This window comes from Trichomycterus rosablanca, chromosome 20 (assembly GCF_030014385.1).
Source record: "Trichomycterus rosablanca isolate fTriRos1 chromosome 20, fTriRos1.hap1, whole genome shotgun sequence".
Classification (NCBI taxonomy): Eukaryota; Metazoa; Chordata; class Actinopteri; order Siluriformes; family Trichomycteridae; genus Trichomycterus; species Trichomycterus rosablanca.
Genome location: NC_086007.1, coordinates 8,778,592 through 8,802,570, shown reverse-complemented (window position 1 = coordinate 8,802,570; position 23,979 = coordinate 8,778,592). Strand labels below are relative to the sequence as shown.

The 23,979-nt window shown below is 39.1% G+C and overlaps 1 protein-coding gene across 1 annotated transcript in view; it reads left to right on the top strand.

Moving 5' to 3' along the window:
* The window catches only part of cadm2b (cell adhesion molecule 2b), a 262,694-nt gene that overhangs the window by 153,647 nt on the left and 85,068 nt on the right, over positions 1 to 23,979 (top strand). The window contains exon 2 of the mRNA XM_063016545.1: positions 22,147 to 22,173. Within this exon, the coding sequence (XP_062872615.1) occupies positions 22,147 to 22,173 (27 nt within the window). The remainder of the gene's footprint in view (positions 1 to 22,146; positions 22,174 to 23,979) is intronic.

The following is a 23,979-nucleotide window of genomic DNA, read 5'->3' as shown; positions in this document are numbered from 1 at the left end:
TATCGGGCCGATACCGATACAGAGTATTGGATCAGTGCCATTCCTAATCTCAAGTCATACTCAAAGCTTTGCTACTCAATTTCACAAATGTATTTGCAAAGTTTGATGTGTGACATTCATAGATTTTGTAATATTACCCTCTATGCATTTTTCAAATTATGCTGTCATAGCTATTTCATTTAAAGTCATTAAAAATGTGTTCACCATAGTGACACAGCTGGTGGTTTCTTAGAGCAGCATGGGTCCTGGCTGTCAGTGTTAAATTCTCACCTTCAATCACTACCTGGAAGGAGTTTAACATATTTTACTTATGTCCACATTTGTTTTCTGGCTACTTTCTATCCCTTCCCAGTAAGTGAGTGATGGGTGAGTATGGTTTCTGGGCCAGACACACTGCAACCCTGACCAGGATTAAAATTTTTGTAAGAAAGACTGAATGATTACAATGTATGAATAACTTTTTAAGCACTGAAGTGTTTTCTTAACTAATTTCTGTCAAACCTCAAGCCGTGTGAAACGGCTTTTCACAAAGAGCTCTTTATGAACTGTTAGTACTCTAGTTTAACTAGCCAGTGGGTTTGAGACATGCAATAGCCATTAATCATCTTGACTGTCTTTAGCTCTACTGCACCCGAGAAAGCAGCTTTCTTCCGAAGGAAACTGCATATGCCACTATTAATCCACTTCCCCTTCCAGCACTCATACAAATGAAGCGAGAAGTCTCGACGCCTCCCATCTTGAGCCCTGATCATAACATGTAATGGCTCGGCCAGGTGCTGGAGTGGCGCTGGCCCTGTCGGACAGGTGGCCGTGAGAAGGAGGATGGCTTGGAGCGTCATTAATGAGAGCGCTGCCAACTGGACTCCCATCTGCTGGCATGCTAAGTGCTTGGGGCCATTAAAAAAGCAGCCTCTCTCACCTCCAGTCAGAGGAAGACGTGTTTACTGACTGGTTATCTCCTTCAGGGCACACGGTGTAGTAGGACTTGAGAACGGCCAGTCTGATGTTAGGGACGTTACAGTAAAGGTGAGGAGAAGGGTTGCCTTGGTTCTGTGGTAAAAAGGTGTCACCAGCACAAGCACCTTCTGGTAAATGAGGTACTGATTAAATGATCACCTGAACCAAATCTTATTAAACAAAAAATTTATATATATATATAAACTGCTGCTGTGGTCATCACTGTCTTGGTGGTCGCCAACTCAACAACCATAGGATGACATCAAGTGACCTACAAAAAGAATGACAAATGGTAGCTGGGGTAAAGAGCACAGTAAGAAGGGTTTGATACAGGTTCCAAAAGCTCTTCATCAATATTAAAAAGTCCAGTTTCAGCTTGGCCCAACCCCTTTCCTTTAATAGTTAGATGGAGACAGTCATAGAAGTGTTTCGCACCCACTGTGAAATACAATGGAAGACTGTGCTTAAGCATGGCTCAAATGAGCAGATTTGTCTTGTTGAAGGATGCATAGGGCTTGAGAAAAGCCAGTCTGTTATTAGGGACGTTATGAGGAGGTGACAGGGTTGCCTTGGCTCTCTGGTAAAAGGTGTCATTTCATTCCAGTGTCTGTTAAATTCAAGCACAAGCACCTTCTGGTAACTGAGGTACTGATTAAATAATCCCCTGAACCAAATCTTATTAAACAAAAAATATATATATATAAACCACTGCTGTGGTCATCACTGTCTTCTTGCAACAGCAACAGCTTAGTGGTCGCCAACTGATTCAAATGTCACTTAACAACCATAGGATGACATCAAGTGAGCAACAAAAAGAATGACAAATGGTAGCTGGGGTAAAAAGCACAGCAAGGAGGGTTTGATACAGATTCCAAAAGCTCTTTAATAGCTATAATAGCAATAATAAGAGAATATAATAAGAGAAAAGAGCCAGACTGTGGTCTGCAAAAGACCAAAGGATTGGACTGTAGAGGACTGGAGAAATTTCATCCTTTTTTAATAGTCCAATTTCAGCTTGGCCCAACCCCTGTTCATCTAATAGTTAGATGGAGACAGTCATAGACTGAGAAAGTCCAGTCTGATATTAGGGACATTACAGAGAAGGTGACAGGGTTGCCTTGGCTTTGTAAAAAAGGTGTCTCATAGACGTTTGGTTTTGGTGGTATTTTGTTCAATTCAGCTGGATGCCTAAACACATGCTGCAAGCGCACAGATGGCAATAATAAGTAATATACACCGATCAGCCATAACATTAAAACCACCTTGTTTCTACACTCACTGTCCATTTTATCAGCTCCACTTACCATATAGAAGCACTTTGTAGTTCTACAATTACTGACTGTAGTCCATCTGTTTCTCTGCATGCTTTGTTAGCCCCCTTTCATGCTGTTCTTCAATGGTCAGGACCCCCACAGGACCACCACAGAGCAGGTATTATTTGGGTGGTGGATCATTCTCAGCACTGCAGTGACACTGACATGGTGGTGGTGTGTTAGTGTGTGTTGTGCTGGTATGAGTGGATCAGACACAGCAGCGCCCCTTGGGCAGCGTTCTGTGACCACTGATTAACGTCTAAAAGATGACCAATTCAAACAGCAGCAATAGATGAGTGATCGTCTCTGACTTTACATCTACAAGGTGGACCAAGTAGGTAGGAGTGTCTAATAGAGTGGACAGTGAGTAGACACTGTATTTAAAAACTCCAGCAGTACTGCTGTGTCTGCTTCACTCATACCAGCACAACACACACTAACACACCACCACCATGTCAGTGTCACTGCAGTGCTGAGAATGATCCACCACCTAAATAATACCTGCTATGTGGTAGTCCTGTGGGGGTCCTGACCATTGAAGCACAGGATAAAAGGGGGCTAATAAAGCATGCAGAGAAACAGATGGACTACAGTCAGTAATTGTAGAACTACAAAGTGCTTCTATATGGTAAGTGGAGCTGATAAAATGGACAGTGAGTGCAGAAACAAGGAGGTGGTTTTAATGTAATATTTCACTTTTTTTACTGTTGACCCTAAAGCTCCAGTGTTTGGAATTTATTAAATGTCCATTGTTCAAGAAGAAGCATCTATTCTTTTTTGTTATGGATTCTGCTGCTGGTGTGTGTAAACTGCCATAAGGGATTAAAAGAAATGGATTGCAGTTAAGCCGTATTTTATGTGAGTTTGGCCAAAAGAAGCTAAATAGCTGGGTGTTTAGATTGACCTTGAGTCTGAGTCTTCAGTCTTATATCTTGTATTGCACCATATGGCCAGGCTTGCCAGATCGCTCGATAATTTATTGAAGGATTGTAACCTATGACTACAACAGGAAGGCACTCTCGAGAAGCCTGGGCGTAAAGCTGCAATGCAATATCCCTATAAAAGGAATAAATCTATAAATCTGACTCTCCACTATCTGAGACAATATTCGCCTTGCTTAAAGCACTTGGAAGTGTTCTGAATTCAATCTGTATAAAAGCTCGGCCATACATATTTTCAGCTTTCTCAGAAAAAAAAAGATCCAGTGTAAATAAAATCTCGTTTAGCCTTGTTTGGTCTATAGATCTGCCGAGCAGAGACTCCATGTGCACAGAGAGTAAATTACGAGCTGGAAATTGAGTTATTGGGAATCACCCAGTCAACAGGAGGGTTAGCCAGACGTGCAGTTGCCTTGGATTTTCAGACCCTAGTTAAATGACTGCAGTGTGTCTAAACCCATGGGCCTTAGTGACAGAGAGGGAATCAGCTTTCCAGTGCTGAGACGCATAACAAGTACTGTTTTTTTTTTTCAGACACTGTGTCACTGGGCTCACTTGCATTAAAAACGGTTAGGTGTGCTGAATTTGATGAACGAGGAGCCGTCTGACTTAGCTCGTCCCATGCTGGTCAGTGTAGTCTGCCATTCAGACACTGTTTTAGTAAGTTGGGACATCAAGAGCCACCAGACCAGCTCAGAAGGATTTGGAGATATCGTAGTTCTCTGGAACTGTACTAGAGGGATGAAGAAGTTTGGATATACACTGATCAGCCATAACATTAAAACCACCTTCTTGTTTCTATACTCACTGTCCATTTTATCAGCTCCACTTACCATATAGGAACACTTTGAAGTTCTACAATTACTGACTGTAGTCCATCTGTTTCTCTGCATGCTTTGTTAGCCCACTTTCACTCTGTTCTTCAATGGTCAGGACCCCCACAGGACCACCTCAGAGCAGGTATTATTTGGATAGTGGGTCATTCTCAGCACTGCAGTGACAATGACATGGTGGTGGTGTGTTAGTGTGTGTTGTGCTGGTATGAGCGCTGCTGGAGTTTTTAAACACCTCACTGTCTCTGCTGGACTGAGAATTGTCCACCACTCAAAATATCCAGCCAACAGCGCCCCGTAGGTAGCGTCCTGTGACCACTGATGAAGGTCTAGAAGATGACCAACTCAAACAGCAGCAATAGATGAGCGTCGTCTCTGACTTTACATCTACAAGGTGGACCAACTAGGTAGGAGTGTCTAATAGAGTGGACAGTGAGTGGACACGGTGTTTTAAAACTCCAGCAGCGCTGCTGTGTCTGATCCACTCATACCAGCACAACACACACTAACACACCACCACCATGCCAGTGTCACTGTAGTGCTGAGAATGATCCACCACCTAAATAATACCTGCTCTGTGGTGGCCCTGTGGGGGTTCTGACCATTGAAGAACAGGGTGAAAGGGGGCTAAAAAAGTATGTAGAAAAACAGATGGACTACAGTCAGTAATTGTAGAACTACAAAGTGCTCCTATATGGTAAGTGGAGCTGATTAAATGGACAGTGTAGAAATAAGGGGGTGGTTTTAATGTTATGGCTGATCGTTGTATACAGACTCCTTATCCCTGGTCACTGAGGTAAGTGTTAGGAAAGGTGTTAAGGCTGAGGAAACTTAATGTCAGTTGAAAAGACAATACATTTGTAGAACAGGTGGAATTTTATGAACAGATTTGTATTTGTAGAAAGATTATTTGCTGTATCTGTAGAAAAAAGTGTTTTTTTTTTAAGTTTCTGGTTTTAATTTACCATTTTTCATAAAAAATAACTAATCTCTCAGAAAGAACACATTTTACCAAAGCCTCTTTGTCCCTCCCTGTCTCTGAGGGATCCTTCCTGGAATTGTCTCCATGTGTTAGGGGTCGGCAGCGTATGCCAAGGGCACATATCAAATATGAGTGTTCACGGAGGCATGACAAAGCTAAACATCTGCTAAATGTTTCCTTAGAGGAGTGCTTGCTGATAAACAAAGGTGTTAGAGAGAGTGTCAATCTTCCACTTGTCCTTTTTGTCTCTGCTGATGAGTGATTATTTTATTTATTTGATTAATTCCTCAATAATATACGACTAAAAACATATTTACATACAACACAAGACCAATACAACTAGCATAAAGCACTGATTCCTGCTGTGATTACCATAAATGTGATAACATCCCGCTATAAAAACAAACAAACAAACAAGAAACATTTGACTAATTAAATCGAGATTCAGAATTACCTAGTATTTATACAGATGTGCACAGCCAGTTTCTGTCTTTACACAACAGCTGATCGTTGTAGAATCTACTAAAATATATGCAAAATCAAATGGAGTCACTTTCACAGCAAGAAGGTCCTGGGTTTCCATTGGCTGTTGTTCAGGGGTGGGATGAGCCAGACCAGGGTTCCTCATAACTGGTGCAATTGTGACCTCTGCTGGCTGAGTTGATGGCGCCTGTTCAGAGTTAAGGTATAATGCTGATCATGCATGGTGTGGCTCTTTGTGCACAAGGCTGATCTGCATATGAACTCGCCTCGTGCAGTTGAAAAGAGGCAGTCGGTACTGATCACGCGTCGGAGGGGGCTTGTTTCCGTTGCGAAGCTCCTCATTCAGTCGTGTTGTAGGGTTGTATCGGTAGAGGTGAAGCATAACGCAACCAGGATAATTGGATACGACTAAATTAGGGGTGTCAGTGAGGTTTCTTATTCACTCATACCAGCACAACACACACTAACACACCACCACTATGTCAGTGCCACTGCAGTGCTGAGAATGATCCACCACCCAAATAATACCTGCTCTGTGGTGGTCCTCTGGGGGTCCTGACCATTGAAGAACAGGGTGAAAGCAGGCTAAAAAAGTATGTAGAGAAATAGATGGACTACAGTCAGTAATTGTAGAACTACAAAGTGTTTCTATATGGTAAGTGGAGCTGATAACATGGACAGTGAGTGTAGAAACAAGGAGGTGGTTTTAATTTTATGGCTGATTAGTGTATACTATGTATAAAAGTATTTAAGTATGTATATAAATAGTACAAAGCTGTGACAGTTACCATGTCTGTTTTTAAAGCAGATCAAACATATATAGAGATAAAAGCGATCTGATATGCAATGTAAAGTAAATGTTTAATGACATTTCAAATGTTGTATAATGTGAAGTGATATGCAGCAAAGTATTATTTAAAATATTCAGACTGTAATGTCCATACTGTAATGAAGCCTTTCACTGTCCAGTCAGTCAGGTTATGAATTAACAGTTAACTGTTCTGATTTATCTTTGTTACTTGTGTAAGGATTATATGTTTAGTTTTCTTTATAATGACTATGTAGAAACAGTACAGCGAGTGATTGGTTGACCCCCTACTGTGCCATGCGATAAGTCGATAGTTCTATCAGCTTCTCCCCTTTAATCATGATTTGTTTATTACACAAACTGAGCTACTTATTTAAACGGGTCATTATCCAACAAACTATTTAACATAAATATCTCACTAGTGAAGGATCTCATTAAGAGCTCAGATTCACAAAAGCAAGCAAGAATTAAAAGTAAGCTTTTGAATTTAGATAAAGTAAAAAAGGAGTAACTCTTTCCTTAGTTTAAAAAGATGTTCTTTGTTAAGGATTATTGAGAGGATTATTTGTACCCCTAATTTTAAGGTTGAAAAAAAGTAGTAAAGTTTTCTGACTGCATCATGTAATTGATTCTGTGAAGTACTGTTTAAAGAAAAAAACAATGAAATACAAAATAAGCTTACACATTTTCTTCATCAGTGGTCCCCAACCACCAGGCCGCGGACCGGTACCGGTCATTTATTATCGGGCCGCACAGAAAGGATAAATAATTAGAGATCGCTACAAGAGCAATTAAATTTCCAATACTCTTTGGATGTTATTGTCTCTTATCACCACTAGGTGGGAGCAGCGTCTCATTGCAGTATAAAATGCTTAGGATTTACACTGATTTTCCATTTTACAGATATTCTATATTAAATCCTCCCGCCCCCGCCGGTCATTGAAATTATACCTTATATGAAACCAGTCCTTGGTGCAATAAAGGTTGGGGACCGCTGCACTACATGAAAATGTTATACTTCTTAATGAACAATTACTGGTTAATAGCAATTTGAACAAAAATAAATAAATAATATTAATAACAATAATGATAACAATAACAATTTTTATTAGTAGTAGTAGTTGTAGTAGTAGTAGTATTGTAATTCATATGTTTAAATTGTGCAAAACATATACATTATATTTTATATATTATAATTATTAGTGTTTACATTATTGTTATTAAGTGCTATCAAGACGATTGTGACTCCTGTTGACCACATAGTGATAGGGTTTTTCCTGAACATCATCACGTCTTCAGTTTAGGTCTTCATAATTCCTGATGCCTTGTTCATTATTTCTCCAATTGAATCTATTCATCTTGTTGCTGGTTATCCTCTTTCTCTTTTACCTTCACTTTCTCTAAACTTACCAGGATAAATGAATTAATGCACCAAATATTGTTGTTGTATCATTCTCTGTATGACCCAAAGTATGTGGATCCGTGACCATAAACTTGTTAGACATCCCATTCTGACACCATGGGCATTAATATGGAGTTGTGCCATTGTGGCTCCATTGTTCTACAAAGGCTTTTTACATTATTTTAAAGTCTGTCTGTGAGAATCTTGTCAGGCCTTGCTTACAATCAATGTTCCAAATTATCTAAAAGATGTTAAGTGAGGTTGGTATCAGGACTCTCTGTAGGCTCCTAGAGTTCCTCAACACCGAGGTCATTAAACCTCTTTTAATGTCTTTATACACTTTATACACTTTACTTTGAGGATGAATAGTCATTCTGGAACAAAAAAAAACTGTTGTCGAAACTGTTAGCACAAACTAAGAAGTAAGTATATCATTTGTTTTCATTTTGTGTAGGCTGTAGGGATGCAAGATTCTGGTTAGTAATCTCTAATGCACATCAGTTGCACATTATATTTCTTGTATTTACATTTATACCATCTGTCAAAACTGCAAGCAATCAAATTTGCAAAGGCTACACATAAAAATGCTAATGTGTTTGTTATGAGCTTCTATCCCAGGTGTGATTGCATTGCAGTTCGGAGGATCTATACTTATCTCGTTTGATTGCTGCTCTGGCTTTGAATCACTTAGTAACACGCTGGTTGGCATTAATATCCTCAGTGTAAAAACAACAACAAGGATGCGGCTTTGATTTTGGCTGTCTCGAGCTGATGACTGTCAAGGTGACTGAGGGCCTGCAGCCTTTCTGACGTCCACTCGGCGACGGTGTGTGCTGGTCGCTGGTTTTTCGAACAGGTGGTAGATCTGTATGGGGCAGCAGGTAAAGCTAAAAACCTGAGAATTAAAAAGGTCACAGTTTCCATGGATGAGGAATCATTCAGGGCAGAATTGTCTAGAAGGTCACGGTGACATGAAACTATTTGAGCCAGGGGAACAGAAAAGCCTGGACTGTTCTCAAGAGACCTAAATAGTCCTCTCTCTGTTAGCAACATCTTTTTGCATATTTATTTACAGCCTTTTCTGCAAACAGTGCTAATGTGCTATCAGTTTTTGTATTATGTATTTACCTGTTTGCACTTAGAAAATGTACCAAACTGTGGACCTTCAAAAGTGTGTATTCTGCATTTTTAGTATGTGGACAGCTTGTTGGATAACCTATTCCAAAAGCATGGGCACTTTTGGACTAATAATTAGTCTTGAATTTTACAGTGTGACTAAGAAAATCTGCCCATTTAGACAAAAGATCATTTTTTGGTCAGGCACTAATGCTGGACCAAAAAGAACATATTATTCTGTTTCTACAGAACAGTGCTATTTTAATGTGTTGTATTTTGGGTGTTTTTTAAGAGGGTGCTTTGCGGTTGTGGTTCCCAATTGTGGTTCCTGGCACAGTGGTTCGGGTACAACAATGATGTAGAAAAACTTTATCTCAATGACCCTTAAAGATTAGTACTGTACCTTCAAGTACCCTTAAGTACCTTGTACTATAAGCAGCAACACACATTTTTAAACTTACCTGTAGTAATAAGCTAATCCCACATTTTAAATTCTATACTACAAATCCCACTTCCAGAAAATGTTGGGACGTTTAGTAAAATGCAGGAAAAAGAACAACGGCAATGGACTGGCACCCTTTCTGTGTGCCTTGCGCCCATAGAGCTGGGACAGGCTCCACGACCCTGATTTGGACAAGCAGCCTAGAAAGTGAAAGAAAAGTAAAAGAAGATTTCCAATGTTTTTAATCTAAACACATTTAGAATTAAAAGTCTGCTTCTCACTTAGAGTTGGGACAGAGGCGTGTTTAGCACTGTGTTCCATCACATTTCCTGTAATGACACTTTTTTAAGGTTTGGGAATTGAGGACACTAATTGTTACAGTTTTGCAAGTGGAATTTTTCTCCATTCTTGCTTGATACGAGACTTCAGTTGTTCAACAGTCCAGAATCACTGTTGTCTGATTCTCCCCTTTATGCTGCACCACACATTTTCAATAGTAGACAGATCTGGACTGCGGACAGGTCAATCTAGCACACACACTGTTGTAGTGAGTGCAGAATGATGTCTGATAAACATGGATCTCCTTGGCTATATGTGGCTATATGTATCACTGTAGCATGATGGTTTCTCATGCAATGACGTCTGAGGGCTCAAAGGTCAATCATATTCAAGAGTGGTTTCCAAATTTGACCTACACGGACTGAGATTTCTCTATATTCTCTGAATTCTTTCACAATATTATGTACTGTTGATGGTAAAGGAAATTCATTACTTGCAATCTTGCATAGAGAAATCTTTTTGAAACAATTCTCTCATAAAGTTTGGTACACAGTGGTGAGCCATGACCCATCATTACTTGTACAGCAATTGGTGGATTCTTTTTTTATACCCAATCATAATTCCCTCACCTGTTACTTATTCACCTGCTTACTGTGGATTATTTCAAAACACTAACTTGAATATTCTATAAAATTTTCACTGTGCTTTGCATCTGTCTCAACTTTTTTGAGTGTGTTGCAGGCATCAAACCTGTTTTTAAACCTGTTTATATTTAAAAACTACAATAAAGTTGATCACTTGTAAAAAAAAAAAAATTTACACTGATCAGCCATAACATTAAAACCTGCTCTTTGTTTCTACACTCACTGTTCATTTTATCAGCTCCACTTACCATATATTTACATTTACATTTTCGGCATTTAGCAGCAAAAGCGACTTACAGTACTGTGACAGTATACCATCTGAGCAATTGAGGGTTAAAGGCCTTGCTCAAGGGCCCAACAGTGACAACCTGGCAGTGGTGGGGCTTGAACCAGCAACCTTCTGGTCACTAGAACAGTTCCTTAACCACTAGGCTATAGCTGCCATATAGAAGCACTTTGTAGTTCTACAATTACTGACTGTAGTCCATCTATTTCTCTACATACCCCCACAGGTGTATGTACTTTTAAGATACATATACTTTTTATTTGCAAGTGATATCAATTGTCACAGATTCACAGCTTGAATTGCACCAGTTAATCCAATAAAAAAATCATCTCCAGTCTTGTAGGTCAGGATCAGCCCCATACAGAACTAGTATTGGAAGTTTTCTGTGCAAGTTTTCCCTGATTCCCTCTGAGACAGAGTTTTGGAAATGAAGTGTCCAACTGATAAACTAGCTTAGTGCACAGTGTTCTAAATAAAGAGCGAATCCAATTTAAACTTAAATTAACTTTTGTTTGTTTTTATTTACGGATTTGCAATATTGTGTAAATCTCTTTTACTTCTCTTTAATTCTGTTTTAAAACAGTTTATTAAGGCATTATAAACTTAAAACCAAGACTATTTTAAATTGTGTCTGGGTTTTTTTTGTAATTTTTTTGTCACGCTGTGCCTGATGAAGATCAATTAGATTTTATCACAGAGCTGACTCTGTGGATATCATTAGCTCTGTAGTCTCCATATTAAACCCTTCTCAGGTAATGTTTTTAATTAAGCACAGTGTCACGTGCATGTACACAACTCAATAGGGAGCGCTAAAAGACCCCTCTTCCCTAATTTACTCCCCTCGGCATGTCGAAGAGCTGGTTTATGTGTGTACAGCCTGACAATTGCTAATGTCGCCGCTGTTGTCGGGATAAGTCGGGGCTGAGCGGGAGGTGCTGTGTTGACAGGTTGTCTTTCCTCCAAGGAGATGTCAGATAAGGACAGCAGAAGGTTGAATTCTCCATCACTATTACCCCTCTGTCTGGCTCGCCCTCATCAGCATGCAAAGGGACAAGACGCTTAATGTCAAAGTAATTTTCTCTGCTCTAGCTGCATACTGAATATGTGAGGTTTCTAGGCAATAAAAGGATTTATAGAGCCGGCAATGATGCTAAAGGCTAAGGCGGTGGACTTGGTAATGGTTACATTTCGGAAAACAGGTTCTTGATGTCACTCTGAAGCTGCAGTCAGACTTGTTGTTTGTCGACAAACTTTCAGTGGGATTTGCACAGAGTATCTGCATCAAAAATTACCAGAGTGAATCATTTTTGTAATGCATTTTCTCCCGATTTTTAGCGCATCCAATTTTTTTTACCCAACTGCTTTATGCTTCCTCTCTACTGGTGCTCACCCCCTCCCTGATTGAGGAGAGCAAACTGACACACGCTCCCTCCGACACTTGTGCAGTAGCCGACTGCATCTTTTCACCTGCATGAGGCGAGTTCATATGCGGATCAGCTTTGTGCACAGAGAGCCACACCCTGATCAACACATTATCCCTCGACTCTGTGCAGACGTCATCAATCAGCTAGCAGAGATCAACAGTCAAACATTGTTCATATAGCTGCCCAGCCAGATGGCAGAGCTGAGATTCAATACAATGTATTTGAAATTTAAGCTCTGGTGTGCTAGCGTATTTTACCGCTGCGCCACTTGAAGCGCCAGAGTGAATAAAATTTTAAAGTAATGGTTCACACTGCTTTTCTGCATTAAACTCTACAGGGTTTATACTTAATCTTACATCACTGTTGATACAAGAGCATCAACTTCTTTTTCAACTTCAATTTTTTTTCAGAATTAGCCAATCAGAGGCTCCAATGGGTCTGCCGCAACAGCAAGCTTATGCTTTAGGACATTGCCGAAAGGACTGTGAAGGCACCAGTTCAATAAATATTAGAGAAGATTTTTTTTAATTGTGCAATGCAACAGCACTAATAACTCTGGCCGAGGATTCACATTGGATTGGTGCCATGTTTGGTGTGCGATACTGCATTGCGCCTAGTAATTCTGGGAAAGCTGGACCAACCACGACTGACCAGTGGTGAAATGAGTAATCCTACACTCACTCACTCACTTTCTTTAACCGCAGGGGGTGCTGTAGCCTATCCCAGCTTTTCAATGGGTGCAAAGCACACAGTAACACCCTGGACGGGGCGCCAGTCCATCGCAGGGCAGACACACATACACACACACACACACACACACACATTCACCTATAGGGCAATTCAGTGTCTCCAATTAACCTGACTGCATGTTTTTGGACTGTGGGAGGAAACCGGAGCTCCCGGAGGAAACCCATTCAGACACGGGGAGAACATGCAAACTCAGCACAGAAAGGACCCGGGCCGCCCCACCTGGGGATCGAACCCAGGACCTTCTTGCTGTGAGGCGACAGTGCTACCCACCGAGTCACCGTGCCGCCCTAGTAATCATACATGTTTTGTAATTGTCATTTGCATTTGATTTTTATGAATGCTTTCATAATGTGACTTAATTATACTAAGCATTTTAACATTGTGCAGATCAAGTCTTTACACGTTAAACAGAAAAAAAATACTTTAAAAACAGGATAGAAATGTGAACAAATAAGTTGCTTGAGTAGTTGAAGGCGTCTTTTTCAAAAGATGTGTTTAATAAAGTAAAGCTTTCAGAAAAGCAAATACAATACATTCAGTTTTTGAGTGCTTTTAAACAACTGATTTTTTATACAAGCATGTTTCAAGCTATACTAGATTGTATTTTCTAATACAGAGAAAAAAATGCAGTAATCTTGGCACCAAACCACCAGACATGACACAAATCCATCGTGGATCCTTCGGCCAGAGTTATAATATGTGAGTCTTATATGAGTCTTTATATGTGACTTTTTTAATGTTCTTGATTATGTAGCTGGTGCCTCCACCTGCCTTCCAATGTCCTAAAGCATAAGCTTGCAGTTGCAGCAGACCCATTGGAGCCCCTGATTAGCTAATTCTGAAAAAAATCTGATCTGGTACAGTATTAAAGTTAGCTTATTATTCTTTTGTATCAACAGTCATGTGCTTTATTAAACACATGTTTTTTAAAAAGACGCCTTCAAGTACTCAAACAACTTATTTGTTTACATTTCTATCCTTTCTTTGTTTGATGTGTAAAGACTTGATTTGCACAATGTTAAAATGCTTAGTATAATTAAGTCACATTATGAAGGCATTCATAAAAATCACATGCAAATGACAATTACAAAGCATGTATGATTACTCATTTCACCACTGGTCAGTTGTGGTTGGTCCGGTTTTCCCAGTATTACTGGGCGAAATGTAGTAACGCACCCCAAACATGGTGCCAATCCATTGTGGATCCTCGGCCAGAGTTATTAGTGCTGTTGCATTGCACATTTTGTTTTTAAATCTTCTCTAATATTTATTCAACTGATGCCTTCACCGTCCTTTTGGCATTACTCCAAAGCATAAGCTCTCCGTTGCTGCAGACCCATTGGAGCCTCTGATTGGCTAATTCTGTTAAATAAAGTTAGCTCTTTATGCTATTGTATCAACTGTGATGTGCTTTATTAAACACATCGTTTTTAAAAAAGACGCCTTCAAGTACTCAAACAATTTATTTGTTCACATTTTTATCCTTTTTTAATGTATTTTTTTCTGTTTGATGTGTAAAGACTTAATTTGCATGTTGTTAAAATGCTTAGTATAATTACCGTCACATCATGGAGTCATTCATAAAAATCATGCTTTATTGTAAAAGCATTTAGCCTGAATGGTGAATGGAGTTGCCAGCAGTTTTAGTGTAAATATTATTTCTAATCATACAGTCGTGAAAGTTATTAGGTTTGACATTTACAGAGATTCTAAAAAGTTAGTTTTAGAGATCTTTTAGAGATAGAAAGATGGAGAGAAATAAAATATAGCATAATAACCTAATACTGTCATTTACGTCTAGTATAAACTCAATACATTACAATTCTTCGCTCAGGAGTCCACAAAAATGCATTTTTATTTAAGGATTTTACCCTTTTAGTGTGATTATGTTCAACTCCAAATACGATTGAGCCCTAGGCTTCAATGTGTTTTCTTTGTGTCGTTTAGCCTTCATCTTGTTCTCAGTCTCAGACTTAAAGTGTTAAGTGTCCTGTGTAAAAGTCGAATGCTTTATGTAGGTGGTTACTCACTCACATTTAGACCGTTGTGTTCGGTTGTAACTGTAATTGGCTTTCAGCACTTCTTATTACGTACAGCTCATCCTTCATCAATAATCCATAGATGATACATTATTAACAAGGTGGTGAGCAACCGGTGAAGAGAACAGCAAGGAGGTGACAATGAGCAGATCGTCATTTAACACAGTGGCAGAGAGCGTGGTACAGGCCACTTCTGCCTCTATATTATTTATTTAAAAAGCTGTTTGGTCATGCTGGGCTTACAAGGTTTACAGTGAATGAAAGTTACTGGTAAAATATTTAATCTAAAATCTTACTCACTCTGTTAGTGATAAATATGGGCAACATTTTTTATTTATCCTGTTCAGGTTTGCAGTGGGTCACTGGACGAAAGGTAGAAAACACCCAGGACAGATCACCCGTCCATTACAGGGCAAAAACACTAACACACACACATTCAGACTTAAGACAATTCTGTATCTCCTATTGGCATTACTGCATGTCTTTGGACTGTGGAAGGAAACCCACATGGACACGGAGAGAACATACAAACTGCACACAGAAAGAACCAGGACTGCTTCACCTGGGAATCAAACCCAGGACCTTCTTGCTGTGAGGCATTGGTGCTACCCACCGAGCTACCTTCTACATTTTTTGCATCTGAATTTTGGCATTTTATTCCTGGACTTGAGAAATTGCTTTATATGTCATGGACTGGTGGTTTAAGGGTTACCTTAAACCTATTTTTGCAGTTATTCAAGTCTACTTACACTTTATCTTGGTTAGGATCACGTTGGATCTGGCAACACCCAGAAACACAAGGCACCAACCAATCAATCAATAACACACACACACACTTTCACTCAATTACTTCTAGGGGTAATTTAGGGTAGACCCTTTACCTTGTACATGTTCAAATCCTTGCCATTGACTTCCTAAAGGCTCTAGTTGTAGTACCTTCTAGAACTAGAACCTTTAGGAAGTCAATGACAAGGATTTGAACCCAGGTACTTAGGACCCATGTTGTTGTGGTGCACCAGCTTCAACTTTAATTCCTGGGAACATTATTCATAAAATAACCTCAGACACTCGTGTCATGTGACTCACTACATTAAAAACACTGAGTGGTGAATAGAATTATGTAAGCAGAATAATATAAACGGCTCTTTTTGCAGCATGTGCATTTGAAAATTCAATTACTGGAAAAATAATTACAGTATAAACAAACGGAATGCTTACCGGAATGCTGTATGGATAGAAATGAACTCATTTTAATTCTATGGAGAAACATGCTTTCTAATGCCTGAATACATTTTTAACTTTGGACAGAGTTAGTCATGTTTATGTTCAGCTCATTTGTGGCTTTTTTGTTGTAATATTTGTGAACACATCATATTTTTTAGGAATGGTCGTCTAATTTGACCACAAAAGTTGCAGCAATCATTGCAATCCCAACCCTGCTATAACATATGTGACCCTTAAAGGTGTATTTAAATATTTGACTTTTACTATATTAGCTATACATGCTGGGTGGCATGGTGGGCCAGTGGGTAGCACTGTCACCCTACACAGCAAGGTCCTGGGTTCGATTCCCAGGTAGAGTAGTCCTGGTTCTTTCTCTGTCTGTCTGTCTGTCTTTTTTTTATTTATTTTTTATATAAATTTTATTGATTTTGCAAATAACAACGAACATGAATTACACACAGTAATCAAGAATAACTGTAAAATACAGAACAAATAATATATAAATAAAATTTTAAAATTGTAATTTAAAAATTATAATTGTATGTTGCTTTGGGTAAAAGCGTCTGATTAATGCTGTAAATGTATGTGTTGTGATATCCCTGCACCACCTAACTTCCCATCCTGATCAGAATAGAAAAATGGTCTATAGGTACAGTCATATGATCTCAGAGGTGTTATCGGGCGGTCGAGCATCTGCACTGACATGATTGGCTATTATTCAAGGGGGGAATGGTCGAATTGTCAATGTGCTCTAAGTGCTGGTCCCAATCCCGGATAAAAAAAAGGAGGACTGCATCAAAAAGGGTCCAGCAAACAAACTGTACCAAATTTGGTATGCAGACCAGATATACATTTACATTTTTGGCATTTAGCAGACGCTTTTATCCAAAGCGACTTACAGCACTGTGACTGTATCTAAGCAATTGAAGGTTAAGGGCCCAGCAGTGACAACCTGGCAGTGGTTTGGGCTTGAACCAGCGTAGGGTATGTCATGGAAATATGGAACCACTGTTCAGGTCTAGAACCAGGGTAAAATTTGCATACAGGTAGCCAGCAGTATTAGTACAAGTTCAGACTACTGAATTAATAAAGTGATAATGTAGGTAATATTACTAATGGTACTATTTTTACATGGGAAGAAAAACCCTACAATCTGCCAATATTAGGATAATAATAAAACTCATGATGATGATGGCGTCCCCTCGTAGTCCGAGGATAGATCTCCAGTGCGATGCTTGGTTCTCCGTCAGTGTTTGGCTCTCTGATGGCTGATGAGGCCAGTTCTTGAGGCAAACATTCTTGGACATTTTTCACAAGGGATTGTAAGAGCTCGAGGTTGCCGTGCTCTTTCCTTCCTCCGTTGTCGTCTTGCTTAAACACTCGCTCTTCTGTTGGCTTCAAAGAATGTAATTCCTTGTTTGACAGCTTTTCTCCACAGAGGTCTTTCTTGAGTCAATGCTTCCCAGGTGTTGGGGTCAATGCCTGTAGATTTTAGGGTCCGCTTTAATTGATCTTTGTAGCGTTTCAGTGGGGCACCGAGGGGTCGCTTTCCCGATGCGAGTTCACCAAACAGGATCCGTCGTGGGAGTCGATCTCCTGACATGCGAGTTACGTGGCCTATCCACCGGAGTTGATGTGTCATGATGGATGCTTCAATGCTGACAGAGGAAGCTCTTTCCAGCATGGAATTATTGGTCACATAATCATCCCAGTTGATGTTGAGGATGGCTCGCAGCTTCTGTTGGTGGAACTGCTCCAGCTTCTTAATCTGCTCGGTAGAGGGTCCAGGTTTCACAGCCAACAGAAGAGTGTTTGCGACGACGGCGTTATAGACCATAAGTTTTGTTTGATGGGTCAGATCCTTGTTACGGAAGGCATGGCTGGTGAGTCCTCCGAAGGCTCGGTGTGCCGCTTGGATTCTGTTTTCTATGTCCTTAGATGATGTGCACTGGGTGGACAGGATGCTGCCAAGGTACGGGAAGTGGTCCACACATTCTAGGGTCTTCTCGTTGATTGAGATGTTGAAGTCTGGTAGGGAAGTCCTGGGAGGCGGTTGTGTAGTAAAGTAAATCATTACTTTCTGAACAATTACAATAAAAATACTCAGTGCTATTAAGTAATTAATATTGTGGTTTTAATTACTTGTTAAGTAGTTTTGTTACTAGTTCAGTAAGTACAGTTTATTAAACATGCATACATTTTAAAGGAACAGCTACCTGACATTACACCCTGAACTTAACACACACACACACACACACACACACACACACACACATACAGTTTGTAGACAGAGTATGATGAGTTGCTCTCGGACAAGAGGTCAGTCGAAGTCAATATGCCCAAGGGACTGGAGCTGTTTGGCAGGGTTAGAAAGAATGTGAATTGTCCGTGTGCTGTGGAGGACAAAGCCTTTCACTCTCATGGTTGGTTAGACTAATCACCACAGGGAGCTGCCCCCCCCCCCTTCCTCAAGCCCCCACGAGCAGGTATCAGAACAGAAAAGAGAGAGACATAGATGCTCGTCTGGCACTGAGCAGTGAAGGCTGAGGACTCCCCAGGACTGCAGCTTAATTGTTATTCTCCTCTGAAAGCAAAGCGTTTTAATGCATTTCTGAGGCTGTGCAGACATGAAGGACGTTCTTCATACTGAGCAGATAAAAGAAAGCTCATCCTGGATATTAGCTGTACATGTTGCTTTAATTACAGTTACACTGAGGATGAAAGTTATAGAGCTGTATTAACACTAGTAATAGGGATGTGACTAGTCAAGTCAATGACCAACCAAAAAGTATTTGGGCACCTGACCTTGAGCTTGTTGGACATCCCATTAAAAAAAAAATGGTGTTAAAATAGTAACCTCTATGATCTTTTCAGCTTTAAATAATCTACTTTTTTGAGAAGATTTTAAAGTATGTCTGTGGGGATTTGTGCACATTTAGTCAAAAGAGCTTTTGTATGGCTGGGCACTGATGTTGATCAAGAAAGCCTCAACTATTCATTCCAAAGCTGTTTAGTGGGGGTAGGTCAGGGCTCTGTGCAGGCCACTGGAGTTTCTTTAAACCAAGATTTTCCTCATGTTCTTATAGACCTTGTTTGCTGGAACAGGAAAGGGCCTTCCCTAAAGTGCATATCATTTCATGTATATAACAGATTTGTTACACCTGTTAGCAATTGTTGTGGCTGAAACCAATAATAAGAAAGAGTGCCCCAATACTTTGTCCATATAGTGTAATTTGAGGTACAGTTCTGAGGTACTAGGTTATGTTTTTGCAGTTTAATTTAAGTAGGTACATATTTTAATATACTACACAAATTATGCAATGTCAGTTCAAACCAATAATGTGGTTGCACTTAAATATATCATTTTAAATGTTAGATATTTTGGGGGCCTCTCCAGGAAAGTGCTGCGATGCTGGCTGGGTTCCCGGGGGAAAAGGTTTTAGAGGAAGGCAGAGCACTACAACCCTGATCAGGATAAAGTGGTTTAATAAAAATGAAATGATGACTGTGATCAGCATGTCAGTTACTCGATCCATCAACGTACTGAATCACGGTCACAGAGTAATATATATGTACACCGACCAGGCTTAACATTATGACCACTGACAGGTGAAGTGAATAACACTGATTATCTCTTTATCACGTCACCTGTTAGTGGGTGGGATATATTAGGCAGCAAGTAAACTATTTGTCCTCAAAGTTGTTGTGCTAGAAGCAGGAAAAATGGGCAAGCGTGAGGACTTGAGCAAGTTTGACAAGGGTAAATGCTGGCCCGTGTGTTCCGATCCAACAGACAAGCTACTGTAGCTCAGATTGCTGAAGAAGTTAATGCTGGTTCTGATAGAACCTAATAGAATTGATAATCTGTGGGATGTACTGGACAAACAAGTCAGTTCCATGGAGGCCCCACCTCACAACTTACAGGAGTTAATGGATCTGCTGCTGACATCTTGGTGCCAGATACCAGAGCACACAATCAGGGGTCTGGTGGAGTCCATGCCTTGACAGGTCAGAGCTGTCCAGGGGGGACCAACACAATATTAGGAAGGTGGTCATAAGGTTTTGCCTGATATATTGATATATATATATATATATATATATATATATATATATATATATATATATATATATATATATATGGCATAATTTGCTCAGTACAAAACAATACACATCATTGTAAAAACATGAGCAAAGTTAAAACCTTTTAAAAAAATCTGAATTATTAACATGACAGTGACATGACAAGACACATCTGTTTCAGCTCATTTTTTTAAATGGGTCTGTACTGAATGATTTACAGTAGTAGTAATAGTAGTATAACACTAGAATATAGTATGAAATTTAGCGAAGTTGTTAAGGTGTCATGAAAGTCCTTTTACTCACAAAATTGATAGAAACAGTCTTAATGGGGAACAAATACAGGTTGATTAGGAGAATTTGCACACTTTTGCATAGTGACACCCATTGTTATTCTTCTCAGGAATTGGCAAACATTTCTGCCCACAGCAGGAAGAATCTTATCATGGAGTCTGGCTGTGTCAACACTATTAGATTCCAACACCTCGCACTGAGGCACATTAATAACCTGCATGTAAAGGGGAAAATAGGAAGGGCACGGGTATGTGAGAGATTAACGAGTCAGTTTAAAAAATGAAAGCTAGTGCATGTGTTTTATTTTCAGAACAGACTGAAATATAGACTTTTCTGAAGAACATCTCAGACAGTAAAAGCTTATGCATCATTCAGAATGATCATTTTGTGATGTTTTATTTTTTATTGTAGTGAGTTCCAGAAAATAGTGTCTTTGATTTTTACACCTGTTAGCAAGCAGTGTGGCCAAAACACTTGAACTTATATATAATATAATAATAGAGGGGTTTCCATGCATTTTGACAACAGTGTATTATCTATTTTGCATCTTTATATTTTAAATCATATTAAATGAATTTTGAGATGAATTAAAGGGTTGATTGCAAGCCAGGTCTTCTTATCCATTGTAATATGGGTAGCAGCTGCTCAAGTAGTTTAGCAATGAGCCACGTTAAGAATTGTGTCCTCCTAAGAGTGGGCACAAAGGCGCAGATGAGATATCAGTCTGTAACAGGACGGGTCACTCCTTGTAAGTTACTGTAAGTGCAAGATAAAGCCCCACATCTGCAACAATGAAAAAAGAATCCAAGTTTTAAAGGACCCCAAAGCTCAAAAGCCACCAACAGAAAATGAGACAATCGCAAATAAATAAGGTGACCAAAATAACAGAAACAACCTAACAAATTAAAGGCAAAAAAACATCTGCAGCCCACAATGGAGAAAGTGGATAGAACAGGGGTAGCGCAGAACTGAAAACTGATTGTCACAATATTACAGGCTGATCTGATCATCTGTGACATTTCAGTTCTTGGAAAAATGAAATAATTAAAACCGCCTCCTTGTCTCTACACTCACTGTCCATTTTATCAGCTCCACTTACCATATAGAAGAACTACAAAGTGCTCCTATATGGTAAGTAGAGCTGATAAAATGAACATTGAGTGTAGAAACAAGGAGGTGGTTTTAATGTTATGGCTTATCAGTGTATGATTAATAAACACATACAAAGTACAACTGTTGAAGTGTTTAAGTTTGTAGAATGTATTACTAATTCTATTGGTAATTACATGCAAAAAAGTAGAATTTCTAATCTTTCACAATGAGTGGGAAGTTTGTGTTTAATGCATATTTTCTTTGTGTAGATGAGAAATTAATTTTTTTGTAATCAAAAAGTCCTTGAAACTATGATAAAAGACTATTGTTCCTTTTCCTTTGTCTCGCTCCTGCGTGACGCTAAAACTTCAGTGTCATTCCTTTCTTTTAGCTCATCTTGTGCTTTTGATGTTCCATATTCAGTCTGACTCTGAGAGGTTGAACTTAATTATTCAGCAGGGTTCACTGAGAACTCTGTACAGATGGTGGATGCTGTAAAATATCACCATTACGCTCCTCATCAAGAGAGTGTATATGGCAGAAATGCATGCAAAGCAGAAGGCCGGGCATAATGAAAGGACGGTCCAGATGCGTTCAAAAACAAAACTGTGTTTCAAAGTGTCTGATAAAAGAAAGAAACAGTGTCAAGAAACAGCACTTTAAAGTAAACAGAGCTAGATTAAAGGAGGGTACAGGACGGTATCTTCCCTGCTGTCAATCGCCTTACTTACTTACTCTTTCTGTCTCTCTCTCTCTGTTTCAGAGGCAGCCTCGAAAAGCAAAGTGAAAGGTAAGTTGTCTTCTGTCTTTGGAGTCCAGTGATTTGTGTTCAACACAGTTCTCAATAAACTATGCTCTGATCAGAATGTTTACTCTCAAAGGAGCTAGTTTGTTTTTTTCTTTTTTGATATATCAAATAAGCCCACACCTAGTGGTCAGCTGTCTGTGTGAGGTGATTGATGGTATTGTTGGAATGAGAGAAGGTCATAAACAGGACTGTTGATTTTTTTACTTTTTACAATAAAAATCAGATCAGTTCGGCCTGGAGATGAATTATTTTTCTTCATTAGGTTTACAGTCTGTGGCATGAATGGCACAACAGTTAAAAAAGCATCTATCATATTGTGGCTGGATCACAAGTTTGCTCCCTGTTGATGCCATAGACTAGTTGTTCCTAAATTTGTAATGGTAAGGACACCTAGGTAAATAAAACCCTTTTTACGGCACCCCAAAATTAAAGCAGTCCTTATACTAGGCTCATCTGTGGCTGTATGTTAGAATAATTAATATCATAATTGTTCATTTAAAATGTTTTAATATTAATACAGTAAAATCATTTTGGTGATAATTATGTAGCAAATTATAATAATAACAATAATAATAGCGTCAACAATAATAATAATATTATTTTATTGTTATTATTATTATTATTATTATTGGTAATATTATTATTAATGGTAATATTATTGTTATTATTATTGTTATGATTATTGTTATGATTATTGTTATTATTATTGGTATTATTATAATTTTTTTATATGCATATTATTATAATTACTAATTACTACAATCATTATAAACACTTATGGACACTCCTTCTAATGACTGAATTTAGTTGTTTCTGCTCCATCAATTCCTAACAGGTGTATAAAAATATAAGGGAAACATAGGTTAACAACATACGTTAGGGGAATCCCCTTTCTCTTTGAGCATGATTATACCCCTAAACAAGGTCTATGAAGAGCTATAAAGGTTTGACTAGTTGTGTGCAAAGTAGCTCCAGTTGCCTACACAAAGCTATGGTTTCACCCAGCTGAACTTTTGGGATAAACTAAACTGTAGAATGAACAACATCAGTGCCAGAGCTCACTGACTCTGTTGACTGAATGGGCACAAATTTCCACAAACACGCTCCAGAGTCTTGTAGAAAGCTACAGAGTAAAGAGGGAGCAATTCAATATAAATGCCCATGGTGTTGGAATGGGATGTACCCCTCAGGTGTCCCGTATAGCCATCCGATATAGCCCATATAGTGTGCTTTATACTGGTCAGGACAGAAATATCCTGGACAGACAATCCATTGCAAGACCTGACTTGAATCCTGTTGAGATGCTGTGGCTCCAATGTAGCCAAATTCTGCGAATCTTCTCCAAAGAAATAAAAAAATATTTTTATATTCAAGATCAGGGACTATTCAAGTACATAATAAAATCCCTTATCCACTTATCTACTCCACATTATATTTTACTCACATGTCCTTTATGAAGGTTAATTCAATGCTAGCAGATTTATAACCTTAGCTGAATAATGGCAAAAAAACACTGAACATTTCTGACAGAACTCCTCTACAAGCTGCATGTATTTCCCCACCGCTTTCAGTAAATTGCATCTCAAGCTGCTCAAGGGATATGAAAGAAGTTGTGCTGATAAGTTGTGAGGAATTGAGCACAGCAGCAGGTCATCTCCGCCAAGCCAACAAAGACTCTTTCAGCTGTATTTTGCACCATGTGGTTGCATGAATAAAATATCCATGTTTTCCGGTCGACAAGATTTCTTTAAATGATTCAGTGCAATGTCAAGATGGTCAACTCTGCAG